The following is a 22785-nucleotide window of genomic DNA, read 5'->3' as shown; positions in this document are numbered from 1 at the left end:
ATTGAGAAAAACTGAGTTTAAATCTATTTGGCTAAGGTGTATGTAAACCTCAGACTTCAACTGTAGCTCTCTGACACAGAATATTATAAAACAGTTAGTTCTAGCCATGATCAACATCATTTTGCTTTATTCTCAGAGAAGTACTCCTACTGTGCCCCAGTCCCTCTGACTCACAATGACTTCATTCTCTCCTGCTGATTGGCCAGGGATTAGGCTGCCTCTGGCCTGTTATTAGTGCAGTTTTAACACACACACCAACACACACAAACACCCACCAGACAGAAAATACTTGACTTAGTCAGCATGTTGATTAACAAGAATTCTGTTATGCTGATGGTAGTAGTTTCAAATGAATTTGTGTGTTCAATCATCTCATAGTGCCCCTATATTATTATTTTCAAACACGTCTATATTCCCATTACACTGCAGTGTAATAGATCTATCGGCCTGTGTTACCATTTTAAGTTAGCAGCTAAGTTATCAACATGATTCCCTATTTGTTTTGAATGGACATGCCATTATCACACTACATTATCTTCAAGTCACATCCTCAAGTCAAAGTGGCTTGAGGAAGTGAGGAGAGAGAGTGAGGGAGAAAGAAAGGGGTAGAGAAAATGAGAGCGGGAAAGAGAGGGAGTGAGTCAGAGCACAGGGCCCAGGGCCCAGGGGTAATATCTCTATCTCAGCCTCCATCAAGGACCAACACACTGGGGTTATGTGAGCAGTGAAGACATGCACAGGCCTCTCTCTCTTTCTCTTTCTCTCTCTCTCTCTCTCTCTCTCTCTCTCTCTCTCTCTCTCTCTCTCTCTCTCTCTCTCTCTCTCTCTCTCTCTCTCTCTCTCTCTCTCTCTCTCTCTCTCTCTCTCTCTCTCTCTCTCTCTCTCTCTCTCTCTCTCTCTCTCTCTCTCTCTCTCTCTCTCTCTCTCTCTCTCTCTCTCTCTCTCTCTCTCTCTCTCTCTCTCTCTCTCTCTCTCTCTCTCTCTCTCTCTGTCTCTCTCTCTCTCTGTCTCTCTCTCTCTCTCTGTGTCTCTCTCTCTCTCTCTCTGTCTCTCTCTCTCTCTCTGTCTCTCTCTCTCTCTCTCTCTCTCTCTCTCTCTCTCTCTCTCTCTCTCTCTCCTGTCTCTCTCTCTCTCTCTCTCTCTCTCTCTCTCTCTCTCTCTCTCTCTCTCTCTCTCTCTCTCTCTCTCTCTCTCTCTCTCTCTCTGTCTCTCTCTCTCTCTCTCTCTCTCTCTCTCTCTCTCTCTCTCTCTCTCTCTCTCTCTCTCTCTCTCTCTGTCTCTCTGTCTCTCTCTCTCTCTCTCTCTCTCTCTCTCTCTCTCTCTCTCTCTCTCTCTCTCTCTCTCTCTATCTTTCCCTCTCCTTATTTCTTTCTGTCTGTATCCAGCTCTTTACAGTTTAAACACGAAAGAGAGGATGGCAGAGAGAAAGAGAGCTCGTGAGCGAGAGAACATCCTGGGATGAGTGTCCATTCAGCTGTAGTCAAGCACATGCGTGCACACAAGTCTCTCCTCTTTTTATGTGGGGGTGTGTGTGTTTCCGTGTGTGTGTTAGCTAAATACAGATGTAGTGGGTGGGTGTGTTCAGGATGGAAGGAGTGAGAGGTAAAGAAGATAAAGAGGGAAGGAGTGATAAAAGGAGAGATAATGAGTGTTGAGTGTCGTCCCTCAGGTGCTGGGCTCAGGTGTACCTCATCACAAAAATGATCAGAGCGAAAACAACACGTCTCCATTCCCAACCCCTCCCTAGAACACACACACACACACACACACACACACACACACACACACACACACACACACACACACACACACACACACACACACACACACACACACACACACACACACACACACACACACACACACACACACACACACACACACACACACACACACACACACACACACACACACACACACACACACACACACACACATACCACCCTCTCTAATGGCCACACCTAAACCCTTACAAACAAACAAGGCCATCAGACCCACTATTACACAGTACTTAAAGGTAGACTCAGTAATATGAAAGTGCAGAAAGTAAAGAGCGTAGTGGGTCAATTTTCACAACATCTAAGAGCATTGAACCACAAGGCTTCTCCACTGTTTTGGTGCCCTGGCTGCCATGTTGTTCACAGTGTGAAGCGAACCCGTGCTCATACGCAGATACTGTGTGTGACTGTGAGAGTGAAGTCTCGCATCTTATTTATCTCAATATATCTTCGGTGCTGCTCGTGGCAATGTGATTTAGCTGAATCTACCTTCAACCAATACCACACATATCACACATCGAAGGAGGTAAGTGGGGTGTCGAGATACCTGGGCCAGACCAAAGAATCCGTCCTTCTGAGTGGTCTCCTGTCTCTCAGGGGATGTTTGGACTCAATAGCAGTAGCTTTGGTGGAAGTGGTAGCATTACTCCTCTCTTAGAGTAAAAATCCATTCTGTGGAGTAATGGGGCTTTTATTCTCTTTGATCTTCTTTAGTCCCGTCGGAGCCTGACTTCAGTTCCAGGAAAAGTCTACCCCCAATACTGAATCTGAAGAATGCCACTCTTGACACTGTCCTGTTTCTCTGTCAGCCTCTATGTTTCTAGACAAAATAAGGGATCTTTGTTAATCAAAGACAATAACAAGAAGCTAATGTTTTATCTCTGAGACTGCAACGTCAAAAGCTGTTCTAGCTTTGAAGTAAGCGCCGAGACCCGTGGTATTCAATGTTGGGGTTATAATTAAAAAATAATAATAATTAAGTGAAGATTATTGTATGGGACAATTATACAAACGTTTTTGAGAAAGATCATTTGAAAATTGTTATTTTATTGAGTAAATGTATTTATTGGTTTTTTTTTGTTGGGGGGCGAAAGAATAGTTTGAATATCACTGCCCTAGACACTGATCTACAGTCAGTTGGGATTCCCTTAACTGGCTATCGCCCCCACAGTAGTATGGCATTGGTTGAAGCTCAATGTTAAATTCAGGTACACAACACACACCCCGCCTCTGGTCATGACCCATCTGGGTTGTTAGAATTAGGAAAACAATCAAATGTCTTGTCCCTCCCTCCCTCCCTCCCGACCTCCCTCCCTCCCTCCTTCAACATCTAGGAGTCAGATAAGACCAAGACTACAGAGTCCATAAAGTGATTATTAGACTTGCTTTTGGACTGAATATGTTTGTAGGGGCAACAGTTTTGATTAAATGTAGAATTTATCAATCTCATGTGCTCGTTTCTGTCCATTAAGAACCGATGATGTGCTACTCTTTTGTTATATTTCTGACAACGCTAACACCCAGCTAGCACAGTGGATCTGGGCTGATTCCGTCTGAGAGTCGGGCACTCGACTGAGAGTTAGACTTGGCCGACGTCATGTGGCCCGAGTCTGGGCTGCCTTCGGCAGTATTACTTATGGCTAGGTTGTGGGGATTGAGTTCGGGACAATTTGGCCCAAATATATTACTTGGGGCTCGGGCAGATTGAGGCTACTCTCTGGCAGATGATTACACAGGCTGCTTTATATAATTAACATTTATTTATTTATTTATTTTTCCATATTTTCTCATTGTTTCTGTGATAAATTTAAAAAAAAATTTAAATTCTTTAAGTAGTATTTTATAATTTTGATACTTTGTGCAAGACAATTAAAACCTTTGTGGATGGGGCCTCCTGAATGGTGCAGAGGTCTAAGACACTGCATCGTAGTGCAAATTGCATTGCTACAGATGCTGGTTCAATACCCATGCCGGCCGTCACCGGGAGACCCATGAGGCGACACACAATTAGCCTAGCGTCGTCCGGGTTAGGGGAGGGTTTGGATGGCCGAGATGTCCTTGTCCCATCGCGCTGTAGCGACTACTGTGGCAGGCCAGGCGCATACACGGTCACCAGGTGTATTGTGTTTCCTCTCACACATTGGTGCGGCTAGTTTCCGGGTTAAACATGCATTGTGTCAAGAAGCAGCGAGACTTGGCTGGGTTGTGTTTTGGAGGACGCACGGCTCTCGACCTTCGCCGCTCTTGAGGTCGTTTGGGAGTTGCAGCGATGGGACAAGACAATTGGATATGATGAAAAGGGGGTAATAAATCAATTCAATTATTTAAAACAATTGTGGATGGGTCTAATTTGTATGTATAAAATGACTAAATCAGGTCATTTTTATACATTTATTTACAATTGCATCGAGCCGCTTCTGGAGGGATTCTGGTAAAATGCCGGCAAAGTAGTCTGAATTCCGGTAGATGGAAACATCGGGACGATTCTGGTCAATCATTCATTTTGATTTCCGGCCGAGTCCGACACCCGATTCCGAGCTGATTCAATCAGTTATGGCCTCCCGGAAAAGGGCCGCTTCTGGGCAGATTTCTCATTCCTAGCTGGGCATCTTTTAAGCCGAATTTCAAGAGTTCTAAAACCAGACCAAAGCACTTGGATTGCTCAGCAACAGCGCTAGTAGCTAGCTTTCACCAGTCGGATGAGAGACAAGCTACAAGCAAAGAAAGCTTGCTATATTTTGCTATGGAAGGTTTTTCACATGGCTGAAGTCATCTGTGTAAACTGTTGACCTTGAAACTTGCATGTAATCAGAGCACAAACAAATAAGCACAAATAAGATAGCAAAAGTCCTTGGGTGCTATTGCCAGTTAGCTAGCCAACTAATGTTAGTCAGTAATGTTAGCTAACTAGCTAGCTACAAGCTAACAAGGCTTTAACATTAGCTGTATGGACTGATCATGAACCGGCACAACTCAATGTTGACAATATCTCCCACATAGCACAGCTAGCTCGCTAAGTGAAGTTCATTGTCAACACCAAACCTTGGGAAACTGCCACGCTGGAGAGACTGGAGAGACCAACTCTAAACTCTCAAGGAATACGTTGTTGCCCTCATCCATCAAATGCACTCCATCCCTACGGGACATCCCAGGGACACACTGCTTATCAGGGTGGCGGATTGTGTTCCCTGAAATGCATACACCAGATGATTGATAGACTGCCGGGCCCTCTCTATGCACTTGTTTATCCTCTGGCCCCACTGGAACATCCAGCTCCTCCACTGCGCGATATCAGAGAAGACCACCATTGTCCCGGGAAACATTTGGATGACCAGAAGTAGGATGTCAGGGGGAGAAATAGGATGTCAAGGGGAGAAGTAGGATGTTAGGGGGAGATGTAGGATGTCAGGGGGAGGCGTAGGATGTCAGGGGGAGAAGTAGGATGTTAGGGGAGACGTAGGATGTCAGGGGAGACGTAGGATGTCAGGGGGAGAAGTAGGATGTCAGGGGGAGAAGTAGGATGTCAGGGGGAGAAGTAGGATGTCAGGGAGAGAAGTAGGATGTCAGGGGGAGAAGTAGGATGTCAGGGGGAGAAGTAGGATGTCAGGGGGAGACGTAGGATGTCAGGGGGAGCTGGCGCAGAACACAGAGCAGTTTGTGTCACTTCTTGCACTTTGTGCCTTGCTCTCCGAGCCACCTAATGTGACAGTCAAGACTGTATGTGAATAGTTCATTGGTAGGCTATATGTTGATTATTTGTATATTTTCCAGTAGCATGATAGATTGTCTTGTTAAATAAGATCAGGGTTATTTTTCCAGTTTACTCCATATTGGATTAAATGTATTTTTCACTTCCCTCTGGAAAATCAGCTGTTAATATTAAATGAATACTAATAACTACATTATTTCTGTTGCCATTTGTCATTACTGTGTATTTTTACTTTACTTGTATTGCTGTGTTATGGTGCAAAAACTATTATGTCTACATACACTGAGTGTACAAATGGACACATTAAGGACACCAAAGTTTAGAATGGGCTCCAGATTGGTTCAGCGGTCTAATGCACTGCATCTCAGTGATGGAGGCATCACTACAGACATCCTGGTTTGAATCCAGGCTGTATCTCAACCAGCTGTGATTGGGAGTCCCATAGGGTGATGGCACAATTGGCCCAGTGTCGTCCTGGTTTGGCTGGTGTAGGCCGTAATTGTAAATAAGAGTTTGGTCTAAACTGACTTGCCTAGTTAAATAAAGGATAAATAAATAAAATATATATATAAACAAAAACTTCCTAATATTGAGTTGCTGTGGGTGTTTGATAAGGTTTAAATTCTAAGCAACCTGCATACACATTGTTTGAAGTACAACAGACCAATGTAGCTATTGTATTAGGTCAAAGCTGTGTGCTGAAAAGCCTTGGTAGAGCATGGGTGGAGTAGGAATTGTAGTGTCCATGAATATCCTTTCTTTTTCGGCTTCAGACCAATGCCTACTTCTTACTTAAAAAGTTTGTTTTTGTTTTGAACAGTTATAAGGATTTGGGGAAGGTGAGCTGATCCTAGATCTATGTCCCAGGGCATCTTGTATGAGGTTCTGGGGAAGGTGAGCTGATCCTAGATCTATGCCCCAGGGCATCTTGTATGAGGATCTGGGAAAGGTGAGCTGATCCTAGATATATGCCCCAGGGCATCTTGTATGAGGATCTGGGGAAGGTGAGCTGATCCTAGATCTATGCCCCAGGGCATCTTGTATGAGGATCTGGGGAAGGTGAGCTGATCCTAGATCTATGCCCCAGGGCATCTTGTATGAGGATCTGGGGAAGGTGAGCTGATCCTAGATCTATGCCCCAGGGCATCTTGTATGAGGATCTGGGGAAGGTGAGCTGATCCTAGATCTATGCCCCAGGGCATCTTGTATGAGGATCTGGGGAAGGTGAACTGATCCTAGATCTATGCCCCAGGGCATCTTGTATGAGGATGTGGGGAAGGTGAGCTGATCCTAGATCTATGCCCCAGGGCATCTTGTATGAGGATGTGGGGAAGGTGAGCTGATCCTAGATCTATGCCCCAGGGCATCTTGTATGAGGATCTGGGGAAGGTGAGCTGATCCTAGATCTATGCCCCAGGGCATCTTGTATGAGGATCTGGGGAAGGTGAGCTGATCCTAGATCTATGCCCCAGGGCATCTTGTATGAGGATCTGGGGAAGGTGAGCTGATCCTAGATCTATGCCCCAGGGCATCTTGTATGAGGATCTGGGGAAGGTGAGCTGATCCTAGATCTATGCCCCAGGGCATCTTGTATGAGGATCTGGAACTTGTGTCTCAACTTGTGTCTCAGCTGTAAGAGGGTCAGTAGAAGGTGACTAGGCTCTGTTTGACTTCTCTGGTGGTGGTAATGAAATTAGGCCACACAATTTGACATTTAACACACAGCATCCTTATGTGGTCCAGTGGAGATGTGACAAGGCTGTGTTAGCCAGAGCTCTGCTTGAGGGCTGGCATGTCCATTTCAACATCCGTCAGTGTTTAAACTCTCAGGGATAATAATGCCACATCCATCATCTGTATATAAAGTGTAGACATACAGTAGGCTGGGACAAAGTCCCCTCATATATAAAATATACTGTCCATTTTCGCACCTTTATCTTTGTGTGTTTTTAGGAACTCTCAGCTCCGTATATCCATTTCAGTAGCAGTATTTCAGTAGTCGTGTAGACAGTTTTCCAGGCTGGGATGGCATCGCCTCTCCTCGGGTGTCTCTCCAGATTGGGTTGCTGTGATGTGCTGATGCTGGCGACTTTGTCTCAGCCCATGGAGGTCAGGAGGAGAGGATGCTGGGAGATGGAAGGAATGTGTGATTTTGGATTGACTGAGAATATTCTTGATGGCTCTAGATGGGTATAGCTGTTGAGTGTCAGGATAGAGGACAAGACAAGGCACTCTCTTTTTCAATGTAATATTCTTCTCTCTACCCTGGTTTTCTTTGATTGGTATGTCATCGAATGTGGTCACATAGTGTAGCCTATACAGTACTATCACAGATATAACAGATGTTTCACCAGATGTATAAATCTGAAGCATACGGTTGGAATTTCCACTCACCACCAAATATGGTGATGAGAGGAAGCCTACTGGCCGGCAGTGGGAGAAGATGTAACAAGATGGGTTTTGGCTGACATTATGCACATTTTCTCATAGATGAAATCTGGACTAAGTTTTGTAGACTTTACCCTTTGCCAAAGTTTAGAAAAAATTGAATTGTTTAGGGAGTGGTCGAAATGTACACAATTGTTACCTGGCGGAAAATGGGGGAGGGTCATGCTTTTATAATTTCAGTCAGGGGGAGGGTTTAGTATTTTTCTATTTTGTCCAGAGGAGGGTCATGTAATTTGTAATCAAAGGCACTGCGATGCTAGAGGCGTCACTACAGACCCGGGTTCGATCCTGGGCTGTATCACAATTGGGCGTGATTGGGAGTCCCATAGGGCGGTGCACAATTGACCCAGCATCATCCGGGTTAGGGAGGGTTTGGCTGGGGTTGGCCGTCATTGTAAATAAGAGTAAAGATTATTGTTCTTAACTGACTTGCCTTGTTCAATAAAAAAATACCCAAACCTATTGCAATAGATTCGGGGATGAGCCAGATATATGTTTATTATTTTCACTGCCGAAAATGATTAGCTCAGTGCTTACAGTGGCACAGAAAGGTCTGGGTTTTGATGAATAAATTCAGTGGAGTGGGTGTGTGTTACGGCTATCGTCGGAATGAGACCAAGGTCCTGCGTGGTAGGTGTACATTTTGAATTTATTAAATAAAGAAGGAATAAAGAATAAATGACACGTAAAGTATTGTAGCGCTAAACCAGCAAATAACAAAAACAAGATCCCACAACAGAAAGAGGGAAAGGGCTGCCTAAGTATGATTCCCAATCAGAGACAATGATAGACTGGTTGGGAACCATACTCGGCCAAAAACAAAGAAATAGACAACATAGAATGCCCACCCCAAATCACACCCTGACCTCACCAAATAGAGAAATAAAACGACTCTCTAAGGTCACGGCGTGACAGTGTGTGGTTTCGGTTTAAGCGTCTCTTTTCCAAGATTATAAGGATAAACATTTAACACGATGGGCCAGAAAAGGTTGAATACATTGGTCATGCTGTCAATTCACTTCTTGTCACACCCTGGTCATAGAGAGGCTTTTATTCTCTATTTTGGTTAGGCCAGGGTGTGACGAGGGTGGGAATTCTAGTTTCTTTATTTCTATGTGTTCTGTTTCTATGTTTTGGCTGGGTACGGTTCTCAATCAGGGACAGCTGTCTATCGTTGTCTCTGATTGGGAATAGTCGTGTCTTTGGCTATGCCGGAGTAAGTGATATGACATGCTATTCTATAAAATCCTTTCTCTGTAATGAATATTACCTGATTGAGCTAATCATATGAATGTAATTAACTAGAGAGTCGGGGCACTACAAAATAATATCTATAGAGCTGTTATCTTCCGAATAAACTCTTAAAGACCGAGTAATATTTTACATCAACAGCAGTCAATATTCATCGTCACCTTAATTCAGTCTCATCTGAAGGTTGTAAATTATTGGTTATCTTCACGAACCCTGGCTAACAAGTTGAATCAGCAATACAAAATTGGGTTTAATTATTTATTTACTAAATACCTAACTAATCACACAGAATTACATATACAAAGAATGAATCATACCTTGATTACAAATTACGTCATAAAGGAAAACGTCCCTAGCGGGTGGAACAGATATGAAAGCTTGTTACACAAAAGAAAAGGGGCTGGGTTTGAATGAAAGAGCGGGAAGACTGAGGAACAAAGGGCGAAGCTATGCTATCGTAAATACAGTATCTTATGCATTCTAAATTACCACCCATTTGGAAAAGGAAAATGCAATAAATATTTACTCTGACCTGTGCTTCGTTAGGTTGGTGGTAGATGGAAGGCCGTGTTGCCAAACTGAGTCCTTTGAAGAATGTCTCTGGTGTTCAATTGGATATGTTGTAGTAACGTTGTTGTGTGATAGACGGGATACTCTGTCTGTTCTTTCCTAGCCTGCGTTTGCAGCTGCTGTTGCTAACTCAACGGCTAGGAGATATCACTTCTGTAATGAATAAGAGTTCAAAGTTCATACCATTCGCAACCAAAGCTCATGCTGAAGTTGGCTTAGTTCTGTAGTTGACATGTTAGTCCTTTTAACGCAGAGGCTGCAGACCTCACGTATTTGGAACCGGAGGTTATATTGTCTTGAAGGCTTTATACAGGAAGGGAGAGGAGGGCGTGTTTGAAAGGTTTATAACCCATGTCCCTTCACAGGGGCGGGTCACTGATTGAGCAGAGCCCTAACCTTATGAAAACCCAAATCTCTCATTTGGAAGCTAAAATTATATTTAATCTCTTCACCAATAATTTTATATTCAAACATTTAAATTGAACAACAATTCCATGTGAATCTGATAACTACAATGTACAGACTTTCCACTGTAGAGTTTATGTCATCTTATCATTGATGAGAATGTCTCAGATGACAACCAAACTGACATCATATTCATTAAGTACCACCGCATATGTTCAATTGGTCGGATGACCAGAATATAGTTAATTTTCCCCACCTTCTGATGTTCCCAGAATCTCTATGTTAATCAAGGGTTTTGCAAATGTAACATCAGTAGGGTAGAGAGAGGAAAAAGAGGAGAAGAGGTATTTATGACTGTCATAAACCTACCCCCAGGCCAACGTCATGACAGAATCATACTTAGGCAGCCTGTTTTGCCACCTTAGCTGTGGGTAGTTGTCTTTGTTTGTGGCCTGTATAGCTGAAGTAAGCTTCACGTTCGTGTCCTTATTCTTTGTTTTGTTGGTGACATTTAGTAATACAAATAAATGTACCATGCTCACCATGCTGCACCTTGATCCGGTCATTTCCACCCTGATGACGATCGTGACACTTCTGCCTTGTTCAAAACAACTGGAAACTCGGAACTGTGAAATCTCAGACTTCAGTGCGTTCAAGACAACTGGGAACTTGGAAAAAAATGAACTGGGAAAATACGTTTTGAATAGTCATCCAACTTGGAATTCCAAGTCTGGAACTTGAACCTCTTTCTAGAGCTCCAACCTGAAGATCACTAACATCATGAATCGACTTTGTTTTTTTTTCTTTGAGTTTTCAGTTGTCTTGAAAGCACCATAAATCCAGAGAATGCCAGACTTTGATGACAAAGTTTGATGAAAAAATTTGCCCACAAAGGACCTCCTCGCCACCCTTCTGTTCAAGTGAGCATAGCACAACATGGTGAGTTCTGTCACGATAGTTATAATGAGTGGACCAAGATGCAGCTTGGTATGGTTCCATCCTCTTTATTAGGTAGTGAAACTCAAGGAAAACAAGAAAACGCAAAACGAAATGTAAAGCTCAGGTATTGCTCGCAGGCAAATCTACATAGACAAGATCCCACAAAGCACAATGGGGAAATGGATACCTAAATAGGAGCTCCGATCAGAGACAACGATAAACAGGTGCATTTGATTGGGAACCATACCAGGCCAACCTAGATGTATAATTCACCTAGATAACCCACCCTTCATCACACCCTGACCTAACCAACATAGAGAATAAAAAGCTATCTATGGTCAGGGCATGACAGTACCCCCTCCCCCCCAAAGGTGTGAACTCCGGTCGCAAAACCTGACTCAATAGGGGGGTCCGGGTGGGCATCTACTGTCGGGGGCGGCACCGGTGCGGGGCGAAGTACCCACTCCGCTCGTGGATACGTCATCGGAGGAACCGGACCGTAGATCGTCGCCGGGGACTCCGGACCGTGGATCGTCGCGGGAGGCTCTGGACTGGGAACCCTCGCAGTTGGCTCCAGACTGCCGACCGTCGCCGGAGGCTCCGGACTGCCGACCGTCGCTGGAGGCTCTGGACTGGGGACCTTCGCCGGATGTTCCGGACTGCGGAACTGTCGCCGGAAGTTCTGGACTGGGAACTGTCGCCGGAAGCTCTGGACTGGGAACTGTCACCGGATGCTCTGGACTGGGAACTGTCGCCGGAAGCTCTGGACTGTGGAGGCGCACTGGAGGCCTGATGCGTGTGGCCGGTACAGGTGGCACCGGGCTGGTGACACGCACCTCAGGGCGAGTGCGGGGAGAAGGCACAGGACGTACTGGACTGTGGAGGCGCACTGGAGGCCTGAGGCGTGGGGCTGGTACAGGTGGCACCGAGCTGGTGACACGCACCTCAGGGCGAGTGCGGGGAGAAGGCACAGGACGTACTTGGACTGTGGAGGCGCACTGGAGGCCTGATTCGTGGGACCTGTACAGGCGGCACCGGGCTGGTGACATGCACCTCAGGGCGAGTGCGGGGAGGAGGCACAGGACGTACTGGCCTGAGGAGGCGCACTGGAGCTCTGAAGCGTAGAGCTGCCACAACGCGTCCTGGACAAATGACCACCTTCGCACGGCAAGTGTGGGAAGCTGGCACAGGACGCACTGGACTGTGAAGGCGCACTGGAGACACAGTGCGTATCACCGCAAAACATGGTGCCTGACTGGTCACACGCTCCCCATGGTGAATACGGGGAGTTGGCTCTGGTTCAAAACATGGCTACAGCGCGTAGAGCCGGCGCAGGATATCCTGGACCGAGGAGGCACACTGGAGTCCAGGCGCGCCGAGCTGGCACAACCCGTCCTGGACAGATATCCACTTTAGCACGACAAGTGCGAGGAGTTGGCACAGAACGCACCGGGCTGTGAATGCGCACTGGAGACACAGTGCATATCACCGCAAAACATGGTGCCTGACCGGTCACACGCTCCCCATGGTGAATACGGGGAGTTGGCTCTGGTTCAAAACCTGGCTCCGCCAACCACCCCGTGTGTCCCCCCAATTTTTTTTTTGAGGCTGCCTCTTTGGCTTCCGTCGTGGCTGCGAACCCCGGTGTCGTCGTTGTTCCTCCCTCGCTGCCTCTGTCTGATCCCATGGAAGGCGATCCTTTCCAGCCAGGATCTCCTCCCATGTCCAGGACATGGAGTACAGGGAGAATACTGTAAGAATGGCTCATGTTCTGAATTCTGTTGCTGTACATTTCAGAAGTGCTGAACAAATAGTTATATTGACTACGTCCATCCTAGCTCGCTCATTAATGTCTTAATCGAAATTACGGATGGCCTCTTATCCGCTCATCGTCCCCTTATGTCATAGTTTGTACGTCTAAATTACCAGTAGAAACCACATTTGTTTAAGCAAGTCTGCAGAGCTTTATGCTAGAAGCAAGCTATAAAATGCAGGGGAAAGACGTGACTCCGATGATGAAGGGATATCTTTGGTTTGTTTCTATGCCATTCAGAGGCTGCACTACAACATTCTATAGCCGAGGAGACAAAACATGTACTTTTCTTAGGAAGTAATGTGTGATTCTGTCACTAATTGACGATCAACATTTCAACAAGCTATTAAACAACATACCAGTGGTGGAAAAAGTACCCAATTGTCATACTTGAGTCAAAGTAAAGATACCTTAATAACAAATGACTCAAATAAAAGTGAAAGTCAGTAAAATACTAGTTGAATAAAAGTATAAAAGTATTTGGTTTTAAATTTACTTAGGTATCAAAAGGAAATGTAATTGCTAAAATATACTAAAATAAGTATCAAAAGTAAAAGTATAAATCATTTTACATTCCTTATATTAAGCAAACCAGACAGCACCATTTTCTTGTTTTTTATTTTATTTTACGGATAGCCAGGGGCACACACCAACTCTAGGACATAATTTACAAACAAAGCATGTGTGTTTAGTGAGTCCACCAGATCAGAGGGACTAGGGATGACCAGGGATGTTCTCTTAATAAGTGCATGAATGGACCTTTTCCCTGTCCTGATAAGAATCCAAAACGACTACTTTTGGGTTTCAGGGAAAATGTATGGAATAAAAAGTACATTACTTTCTTTAGGAATGTTGTGAAGTAAAAGTGAAAGTTGTCAAAAATATAAATAGTAAAGTAAAGTACAGATACCCCCCCCAAAAAAACGTTTATATTTAACTGTTTCGCTGCCAGACAAGGCTCTGCTGATAGCCAGGTATAGTATAGCAAGTATATTTTACTTAAGTACTTTACACCACTGTGGATTTCACGTGACTGGACAGGGGCCAGGTGGGAGCCAGGCCCAGCCAATCAGAATTAGTTTTTTTCCCACAAAAGGGGATTATTATAGGCAGAAATACTCCTCTGCAGTTAATTTTTTAAATTTTATTTAGATTGAAATAATAATGAAATGAAAAATGCCTTATTAGGATATACAGTCATTCTACAGAGCCTTTGAATGTACTTTTAGAAACATCAGTTGTAACTGGTTCTGTTGTTGCTCAATTTTTACAGTTGATAGACAACTTCAGCACTGTTCCAAACTTAGACCATCCTCTTTTTTAAACATTAGCCTGTTTAGAAATCACAACCTCTCCGGTGCTGCAGCATGCGCTCATTACTTGTCATGCGCTGTTGTGCTATTAAAAGATTCTGCTTGTTTCCAGTCATGTAAAATAATGTAGAATTGCATGAAATGCTTTTATAAAAGGCTATTTTTTTCTCAGACCACAAATAAGATGATACATTCATGCAGTGTTTTAATTATAATGGAGATCTTTTCACAGCTACCCTTGTCCGCGGTGTAATGTGAATCAACAACCTTCTGGCTACTTTGCCATGTAGGCTAATGCTTACAAAATGAAGGACAGTTTCTAAAACTGCATATCTAAAGGCTCTGGTCTATGCTAGGAGTGCGGGTAAATGGTAGGCATGTCCTCTTCTATCCACTATTATTTTGGGTCTAGGGGAGGGTCACTTGATTATTTTCAAAACTTCGGGTAGGGTCGGGCAAAAATATATTTTACTGAAGGGAGGGCCATCCATTTTCATTTCAGAGTGGTCTGATTTTCTTCAGGTATCCCTCATTATAAAAAACGTACAGTCCCTTAGAAGGGTTGCAGGGGTGAATTTAGTTATTGCACACACACACTTCGCAGAGTAGGTGTTCCCGAACGGGAATATGCTAATACGTGCTCGGCCACGCCAATATAATTTCGCTAGCTCGTGCTTGGCTCTGCCCACCTCCATGCTTGTTCTGCCCACTATGCTTAATTTGCTTACAATGGAAACGACAGACTGTGGTCTATCTTGGGTGAGTTACAAAAATCTTTGGTACTATTGTAGAAATGGTTTACACCATTTAAAAAAAACATCTTGATGCACCCACATCATACATTCACTATATTTTGTTCTTTCTCTCTTTCACATTATTGCTTCTCCTTTGTCATTTTATTTTCATCTCACATGGTCTGTGAAATTGAATAACTACGGAGTCGGGTGTCTCTCTCCTCTGTCTCCTCTCCTCGTCTCACTGGTCACCCTCTCTCAACTCTTATCTGTGTCTCTCCTGATGCACATTGCGTAGCAACAAGCCAACATGTGATCTGAGCCCACCGCTCTGTGCTCTCTCCTCTCCATTAACTCTCTCCTCTACCTCCTTCCCACCTCTCCTGTACCCAGTAGTCTCCTATTCTACCTAAATATCTCTTCCCTCCTTTCCTCAACTAATATCTCTCCTTCTCCACCCATCGCTCACGCTACCCTCTATCCATCTTTCCCCTCCTTTTCTCTACCAGTCTCAGCTCTTCTCCACCCATCTCTTTCCCCCCCTCCTCTATCCATCTCTCCAGTGCCAGATGTAAACACCTGCTGTATCTCAACTCAACCTCAGCTTCTCTCTTTCTTGCTCTCTCTCTCTCTCTCTCTCTCTCTCTCTTTTCCTCCCTCCATCGCAGCTCTGTGTGTCTCTCTTTCTTTCTCTATTACACTTTCTTGCATTCTTTTTGTCCTTCAGAATATAGTCAATTTCAAATTTGTCATCTCATCCATATAAATACAATATTGCACCTGCCTGTTTGTTAGCATGGAGGGAGACATGGTTTGGTATGGCTGCATCCCTTGTTCTCAATTTCCGCCTGAAGACATACCCTAATCTAACTGCCTGTAGCTCAGCCCCAGAGGCAAGGATATGCATATTCTTGGTATCATTTGAATGGAAACATTCTGAAGTTTGTGGAAATGTTAATTGAATGTAGGAGAATATAACACAGTCGATCTGGTGGAAGAAAAGAGAAAGAAAGAGCATACGTTTTCTGTTTTTTATTGTTGTAGCATCATCTTTCACATGTACTAGAATAGCCACACAGTCAGATAGGATGTTGGAGATAATTTTGATGGATAACACAAGATGGCAACTGTAGGTGTGCAAAGTTTCCGACTGATAACTTCAGGAATGGGTGAGCTACATGACCTTTAGCATGAAGTAACCCAGGTGTCCCACACAAGTCACCCAAATGTACCCGAGTGGCCGAATTGGTGAAATTACATATAACTATATACAACAGTGCAAATAACTATATACTGTACAACATATCAAAAAGCAATTCTCTAACACACAAAAAATATCTAAAAATGTTTTAAAAAATATTAGATTTTGTAAAAAAATGTATACAGGAGACCCTTTGGAAGTCCTCTACACAATATTTTGCTGCCTGTGCCTTGTCCCATAGCAGTCTCTTTCCAATGTACAGCAGAGGCAAACTGAACAAGTGGTGCAGGTCATGTGACACAGAACACAACGACGCCTCCATGCTGTGCCCTTTTGGCCCTGAGGCACTGTCATGCCTGCAGTAATGAACTGTGGCATATGAACACCACTGGAGGCAGGAGTAGAGGGGGCAGAGGTAGAGAAGGCAGCTTGGCACCGGGGGCTCCCTGTCGGAGTCGCTATCACTGTGAAAGAAAACATTTAAAAAATATTTATATTGTATGAGCCTTTTATCATTACATAAAATAAACAGATATGTATTGTATAGAGCAGAGGGAACATTCACTAAGGTGAAGTGCTGTTCCATTCAACTCTGGCCATTGTTGTGGGCCTGCCCTCCCCCGAACAGCACCCAATGGCTATTTCATATGGAAATGGAGAGGAGTAGCAGGCGCAGTGGCCATGTGTGTGTTTGCTGTCCTACTCCATTCCATTTGAATAACAAATTTAAAATATATATATCTGACATGGAATATATATAGAATATAAATATATATATATGTATGTGTGTTTATATATATATAAACACACATACATATATACACACACACCCAAACAAACCAACAAACACACACACACACACACACACCCAAACAAACCAACAGACACACACACACACACCCAAACAAACCAACAAACAACACACACACACACACACACACACACACACACACACACACACACACACACACACACACACACACACACACACACACACACACACAGGTTATGGGCCGTACACATACATACACACACACTATAGCCAATGTGTACTTTACACATTTCATGACACATTTCATTGCAAATTGCACAAAAAAATACATATATACTGTATATTTATATTTCATAAAACAGCATTAGCACTTACCCGTCCAGAAGTACGTCCTGTCCTTGCAGAAACAGCTCCTCAGCTCCTGTTTGAATCATAACCCTCAACGATTCCTCAAACAAAAAATCAGTCTCACTTTCCCGATCAATCTCTTCCATAATCTGGTGCAAATCTGTATACTTGGACTTCGCTTTTCCTGATTTATTCGCCATGATGTCTTCAATGAAATCATTGAAAAAACACTTTCCAAAATACTACTTTCCAAAATACTGCTGTGGGTAGCAAGCGTCACTGCAACTACTCTGATGGTCAAGGCGAGAATGGAGTTCGTTACGCGTGTGTTTACAAACAGGGAATGGTGGTCCAACCCATAACCATCACATACTGGCGTTTACCTTAGCTCATTGGCTATCTACCCTGCTAGATTTCAAGAAGATCAGTGGTCATTGGGCAGAAATACAGTCAATCAACAAAGCTTCGCTAAAATTACTGGTGCGCAATGAAGTCATTGCTCGTTGTCTTCAAATCAGTTAACTTCGGTCAATACTCCCTGCAAAAAAAAGCAATCACGTTTGGCTGTGTTGCAAACATCCAGAGGATTGCACTGAAACCAACCATGACTAGATAAAGGATTGTTTACTGTGTGTAATTACGTTGAATGCTCTGTAAAAAGTTGATAGAGATGGAATTCGTGGCACAAACGGTTTACAAAATATTTCGATTTAGGCTATAAAAAGGGATTTTATCAAAGAAAACGGCACTTCATTTGATCACTGGGACCCTCAGGAAGAGAAATAAGAACAAGATATCAGAATGTAAGTCATAATTTTACCTTCAGATGTGAATGTGTAAAAATTGTCATGGCAGAAAATGTTTTTTGTTGTTGATCGCTCTTCTCTGTAATAGCTGTTTTAAATCGGAAAACGTAGTTTGATTACCAAGATTCTAATCTTTTGAAGGGTGTAAGACTCTTGCGTTTTCAAGCATATTTAATGTTACGACGTTGTATTTTTAGTTGTCACTCTGAAATGTCCCCTGATGTTGATCCCTGTACGGGGATCGCAGCCATAGGAGGTTTTAATGAGGTCTGTTCCCTCTGCAGAGGATAAGCATAAATAAGGTGACGAGGGCTCCTATTTGTCATGCATTTTGTTCAAGCAGAAGGGCCTGTGTTTTTTTGTGAATGTGTGTGTTCGCTATGTTTCCATTATAGTGTGTGTGTGTGTGTGTGTGTGTGTGTGTGTGTGTGTGTGTGTGTGTGTGTGTGTGTGTGTGTGTGTGTGTGTGTGTGTGTGTGTGTGTGTGTGTGTGTGTGTGTGTGTGTGTGTGTACAGCACTTTGAAAGAACTGGGTCATGTTTACCTTACACCTGTGTAACAGTGTTACTGCCGTCCCTCTCCTCGTCCCAACCTGGACTTGAGCCAGGGACCCTCTGAACACATCGACAACCAGGTAAACAACTACTTCAAGGTCTCAGAGTGAGTGACGTCACCGATTGAAACACTACTAGCGGGCACCGCTAACTAGCTAGCCATTTCACACTGGTTACACCTGCAAGGATGATGAGCACCACTGGGAGAACATCCTCCCTTTCCCTACCTCATTTCTCTTTGTCTCTCTCTCTCTTTCCTCCCTCCTTTTTTCTCTTCCACATGATTTTATTTTCTCTATCCATCCCTTTCTTTTCTTGCCCTTGTTCTTTTCCATGTCTTCTCCCCACCTATATTTCTTTCTCCATCTCTCCCTTCCTTTCCATCCCTCCAAATGTATTATCTCCTCTCAATCTCCCTCCGTCCTCTTCAGTGAGAAGCCCCAGGCAGTGAGCAGCCTGTCAGCTGGGAGGTTGTGTGGAGTCAGCCGGTTCAGTCCAGCCTTAGTCACTGGGGCTGAAACAAACAGCCACATCTCCCCACTGTCCTGTCTGCCTGTGACCCTGAATGAGCAACCAGAGAATGGGTCTGGGCCCCAAGGCCATGGGGGACTGGTCCTAAATTATAAAGCCATTACACCAACACTAATTGCCCTTTAAATAATGAGTAAGGGGTTGTACTGATGGTGTTGAGGTCAGGGCTCTGTGCAGTTCAATCATGTTCTTCCACACTGATCTCAACAAACTATTTCTGTATAGACCTCGCTTTGTGCACAGGAGCATTGTCATGCTGAAACAGGAAAGGGCCTTCGACAAACTGTTGCCACAAACTTGGAAACACAAAATCATCAATCAGGGCGGCAGGTAGCCTAGTGGTTAGAGCGTTGGGACAGTAACCGAAAGGTTGCTGGATCAAATCCCCGAGCTGACAGTCTGTCGTTCTACCCCTGAACAAGGCAGTTAACCCACTGTTCCACGGTAGGCCGTCATTGTAAATACGAATTTGTTCTTAATAACTGACTTGCCTGGTTAAAAAAAACTGTACATTTAAAATGTCATTGTATGCTGTAATGTTAAGATTTCCCTTCACCATGAAAAACAGCCTCCTCCACCACATTTTAAAATTGGCACTATGGGGCAGATAGCATTCTCATGGCATCCCCTAAACCCAGAGATGTCTGTCAGACTGCCAGATGGTGAAGTGTGATTGATTCATCACTACAGAGAATGCGTTTCCACTGCTCCAGAGTCCAATGGCGGCGAGCTTTACACCACTCTGCACGTGGTGATCTTAGACATGTGGTGGCTGCTCGGCCATGGAAACCCATTTCATAAAGCTCCCGATTAACAGTTCTTGTGCTAACGTTGCTTCCAGAGGCAGTTTGGAACTCATTAGTGAGTGTTGCAACCAAGGACAAATCATTTTTACGCACTACACTCTTCACCACTCAGCGGCCCCATTCTATGCACTTGTATGGCCTACCACTTCGCAGCTGAGCCGTTGTTGCTCCTAGACGTTTCCACTTCACAATAACAGCACTTACAGTTGACCGGGGCAGCTCCAGCTGGGCAGAAATTTGACGAACTGACTTGTTGGAAAGGTGGCATCCTATGACGGTGCCACGTTGAAAGTCTCTGAGCTCTTCCGAATGGGCCATTCTAATGCCAATGTTTGTCTATGGAGATTGCATGGTTGTGTGCTCGATTTTATGCACCTGTCAGCAACATCTACTCATTTTGAGGGATGTCCACACCTTTTTGGCCATGTAGTGCATCTTAAATTGCATGTGTGTACGTTTGCATGCGTGCCTTTGTGTGCGTGTGTACATATATGTGTGAACACTTAGCCATATTTATTTCCCACGGCATTGAGAGTGCATTTATATCCTGCTAGTCTGAGAACCACAGAAGTAGAATCTCAGCCAGTGAGGCTCTTTGTACTCTGGGTTTCTCACTGATGCCTCTGAGCGCCCTGCACTCCTTTAAATAGCCCCAGTTGCTGAAGAAACAATTAACCACAAACGTGATGAAAGCCAGGTGAAACAGTGTTTAATGTGCTCGCCGTCGCTTTCTGGTCCCACCATCATCTGCAGTGCAATGAAACGTTAATTAATACGTCTCCAAAGCCTCTCCCTCACGTTGAATTAGGACTGAATCTGGAGAGGCCCGGTGCTGGGGATGAGGGCCACAAATTAGGATTACAGAGGCATCCATCAGTAGCAAAGACTAAAGAGTTGAGACCTTAAATGACCATAACTATAAGCTTGATGACGGATCATATTTTATAGGAAAGGTAATGAAAACAAAAATGAATGAAGTCACTCTGGTTAGTGGTTGGGGATATTTGGGTTTAGGCTAACAGCTGGTTTTGTGATCAACTCTGTATCAACATTCTCAGTAATAACCACAAGCACAGGAGTACAATCTTCACAACTGAAACAAACAGATAGAGCAAACACAGGGGTTGATTGAACTGATTTGTTGCAGAGTCATGCTAATCATTAGCATTACCTGCAGCCTGACTAGACTGTCTGTGATTGGTTGCTAGCAGCACTCTGTTTCTGTCTCCCAATGGAATAGAGGAGGTTGTCTCTGCGACTGCCTCTGTGTCTGTCCGACTGGGTGATCCTACAGTCAGCTCACGTCATGACTCAGCAATCAGCCTATTAGTCCCAGTGACTTTGCATTTATTCAGACGGAAAAACACTCTGAAACAACGTCAAAGAAACTGTGTGTGTGGCGGTGGGGTGTGGTGAAAGTGGGGGGGGGGGGCTGTGTATGTGTGTAGTCAAGGAGAGTTCCTCTCACGTATCTGCCTGTGTGCTGGGAAAGGCTGAATGTATATGCCTGGTGCCCTAAATTGATGACATATGTCGTGTAGCAATAGTTGAGTGAGGATTAGAATTCTTCTCGGGTCCACTCAGAATCCGAATACCCAAGATCTGACCCGAGACATAGTTGTGTTCTGTGGGTGTCACTGTACTGTAGTCTGATACCCCATTTCATGGGTGCACACTCTATAGGCAAGGCTGTACATGTGCATATATTTATGCCACCAATTAACTGTTTTTTTACTGTTTATTGTCAAATTAATAAATTATTGTATTTATTTTTAAGTTATATAACAACATTCCAACCTTGTTTAGCATTAATATCTAGTCTAAATATGGCATTATTCCACTCTGTATCTGTTTTGGTCAGTATTAATTGGGGACTTTACTTTTTAAGGCGAAGCAAAAATTCCACTATTGTGGCTAATCCTTATTGTGGCTAGCTTCACACAGGTGTGGGACACAACTGCTGCCTCTCTGCTACTGCCCAGTCGGAAGGAAGAAAGAGTGGGAATTGCACCTCGGTGGAATTGCACCACTGTTGCACTGGTCATCAACATCGGCTTGTCGTTGAGTTAGCAATTGGATTGTCACGGTAACAGTCAACCATCAGACCGAATATGGATGACTATTTAAATCAAGTGTTATCAAGTGTTACTTGATGACATCATGACAACTTGGGGTCAGTGGGTTCAGAACAACAATGACAAAAACTGTATACAGAAAAATACCCAAAAGGGCACTTGAGGAGTGGGATGGCCAAGGGGACGTTGCTCTGACACAGGTAGACCCCCCCCCATCTGTGCCACTGGTATAAAGTAGCTTCTCTGGTTCCCCACATGGTAGGAGCTCATCCTCCCGTTAACCAGACAGGCATTAACAAAGTATAGACTATCCATGGTGCTGAAATTGTGACATCTATTCGATGATGGGCTTTCTGTGGTAGCAGAAAGGAATGTAGCCTAGAGCTTTAGCTAATGGATAAATGTTTATTGGTAGGCCTATTTGGTCATCCTTTCTTCATGTTCACATTTCACGACACTATACATGGTGTCGCAATGCTGCCATCTTTAGACTGCTTGCTGGCGGCAATAATGTAATTACTTGTTCAGTAATTAATGTTGGAAATTCAAACATTGCAAATTGTTAAATAACTTTTTTGATGCAATTTATCTCTTTCAATAATATGTTGAAGGAGAATGAGAGACACAATTAAATATGTTGTACAATTGCTGTATTTGAAGCACCATTCCCTTCTGCCCAGTTTCCCGGATGTTGCTAGAGCAATCAAGCTGTTTTTACCAACCCTGTAACTG

The 22785-nt window shown here is 44.0% G+C and overlaps 1 protein-coding gene across 5 annotated transcripts in view; it reads left to right on the top strand.

The window, feature by feature from the left end:
- LOC123998812 (microtubule-associated serine/threonine-protein kinase 1-like) overlaps nt 1-22785 on the top strand; it is a 78184-nt gene that overhangs the window by 14135 nt on the left and 41264 nt on the right. Inside the window, exons 1-2 of one of the 5 annotated variants that reach the window (XM_046303984.1) lie at nt 17877-18084; nt 18695-18721. The exons of 3 other annotated variants lie outside the window; for them this stretch is intronic. In XM_046303984.1, the coding sequence (XP_046159940.1) occupies nt 18083-18084; nt 18695-18721 (29 nt within the window). In that variant the 5' untranslated portion in view covers nt 17877-18082. Of the gene's footprint in view, nt 1-17876; nt 18085-18694; nt 18722-22785 lie in introns of those variants that run through there. One more of the 5 variants, XM_046303986.1, reaches the window with a different exon arrangement.

This window comes from Oncorhynchus gorbuscha, linkage group LG16 (assembly GCF_021184085.1).
Source record: "Oncorhynchus gorbuscha isolate QuinsamMale2020 ecotype Even-year linkage group LG16, OgorEven_v1.0, whole genome shotgun sequence".
Lineage (NCBI taxonomy): Eukaryota > Metazoa > Chordata > Actinopteri > Salmoniformes > Salmonidae > Oncorhynchus > Oncorhynchus gorbuscha.
The sequence above is the reverse complement of the archived record's forward strand: the minus strand, read 5'-3'. Positions and strand labels throughout refer to the sequence as shown.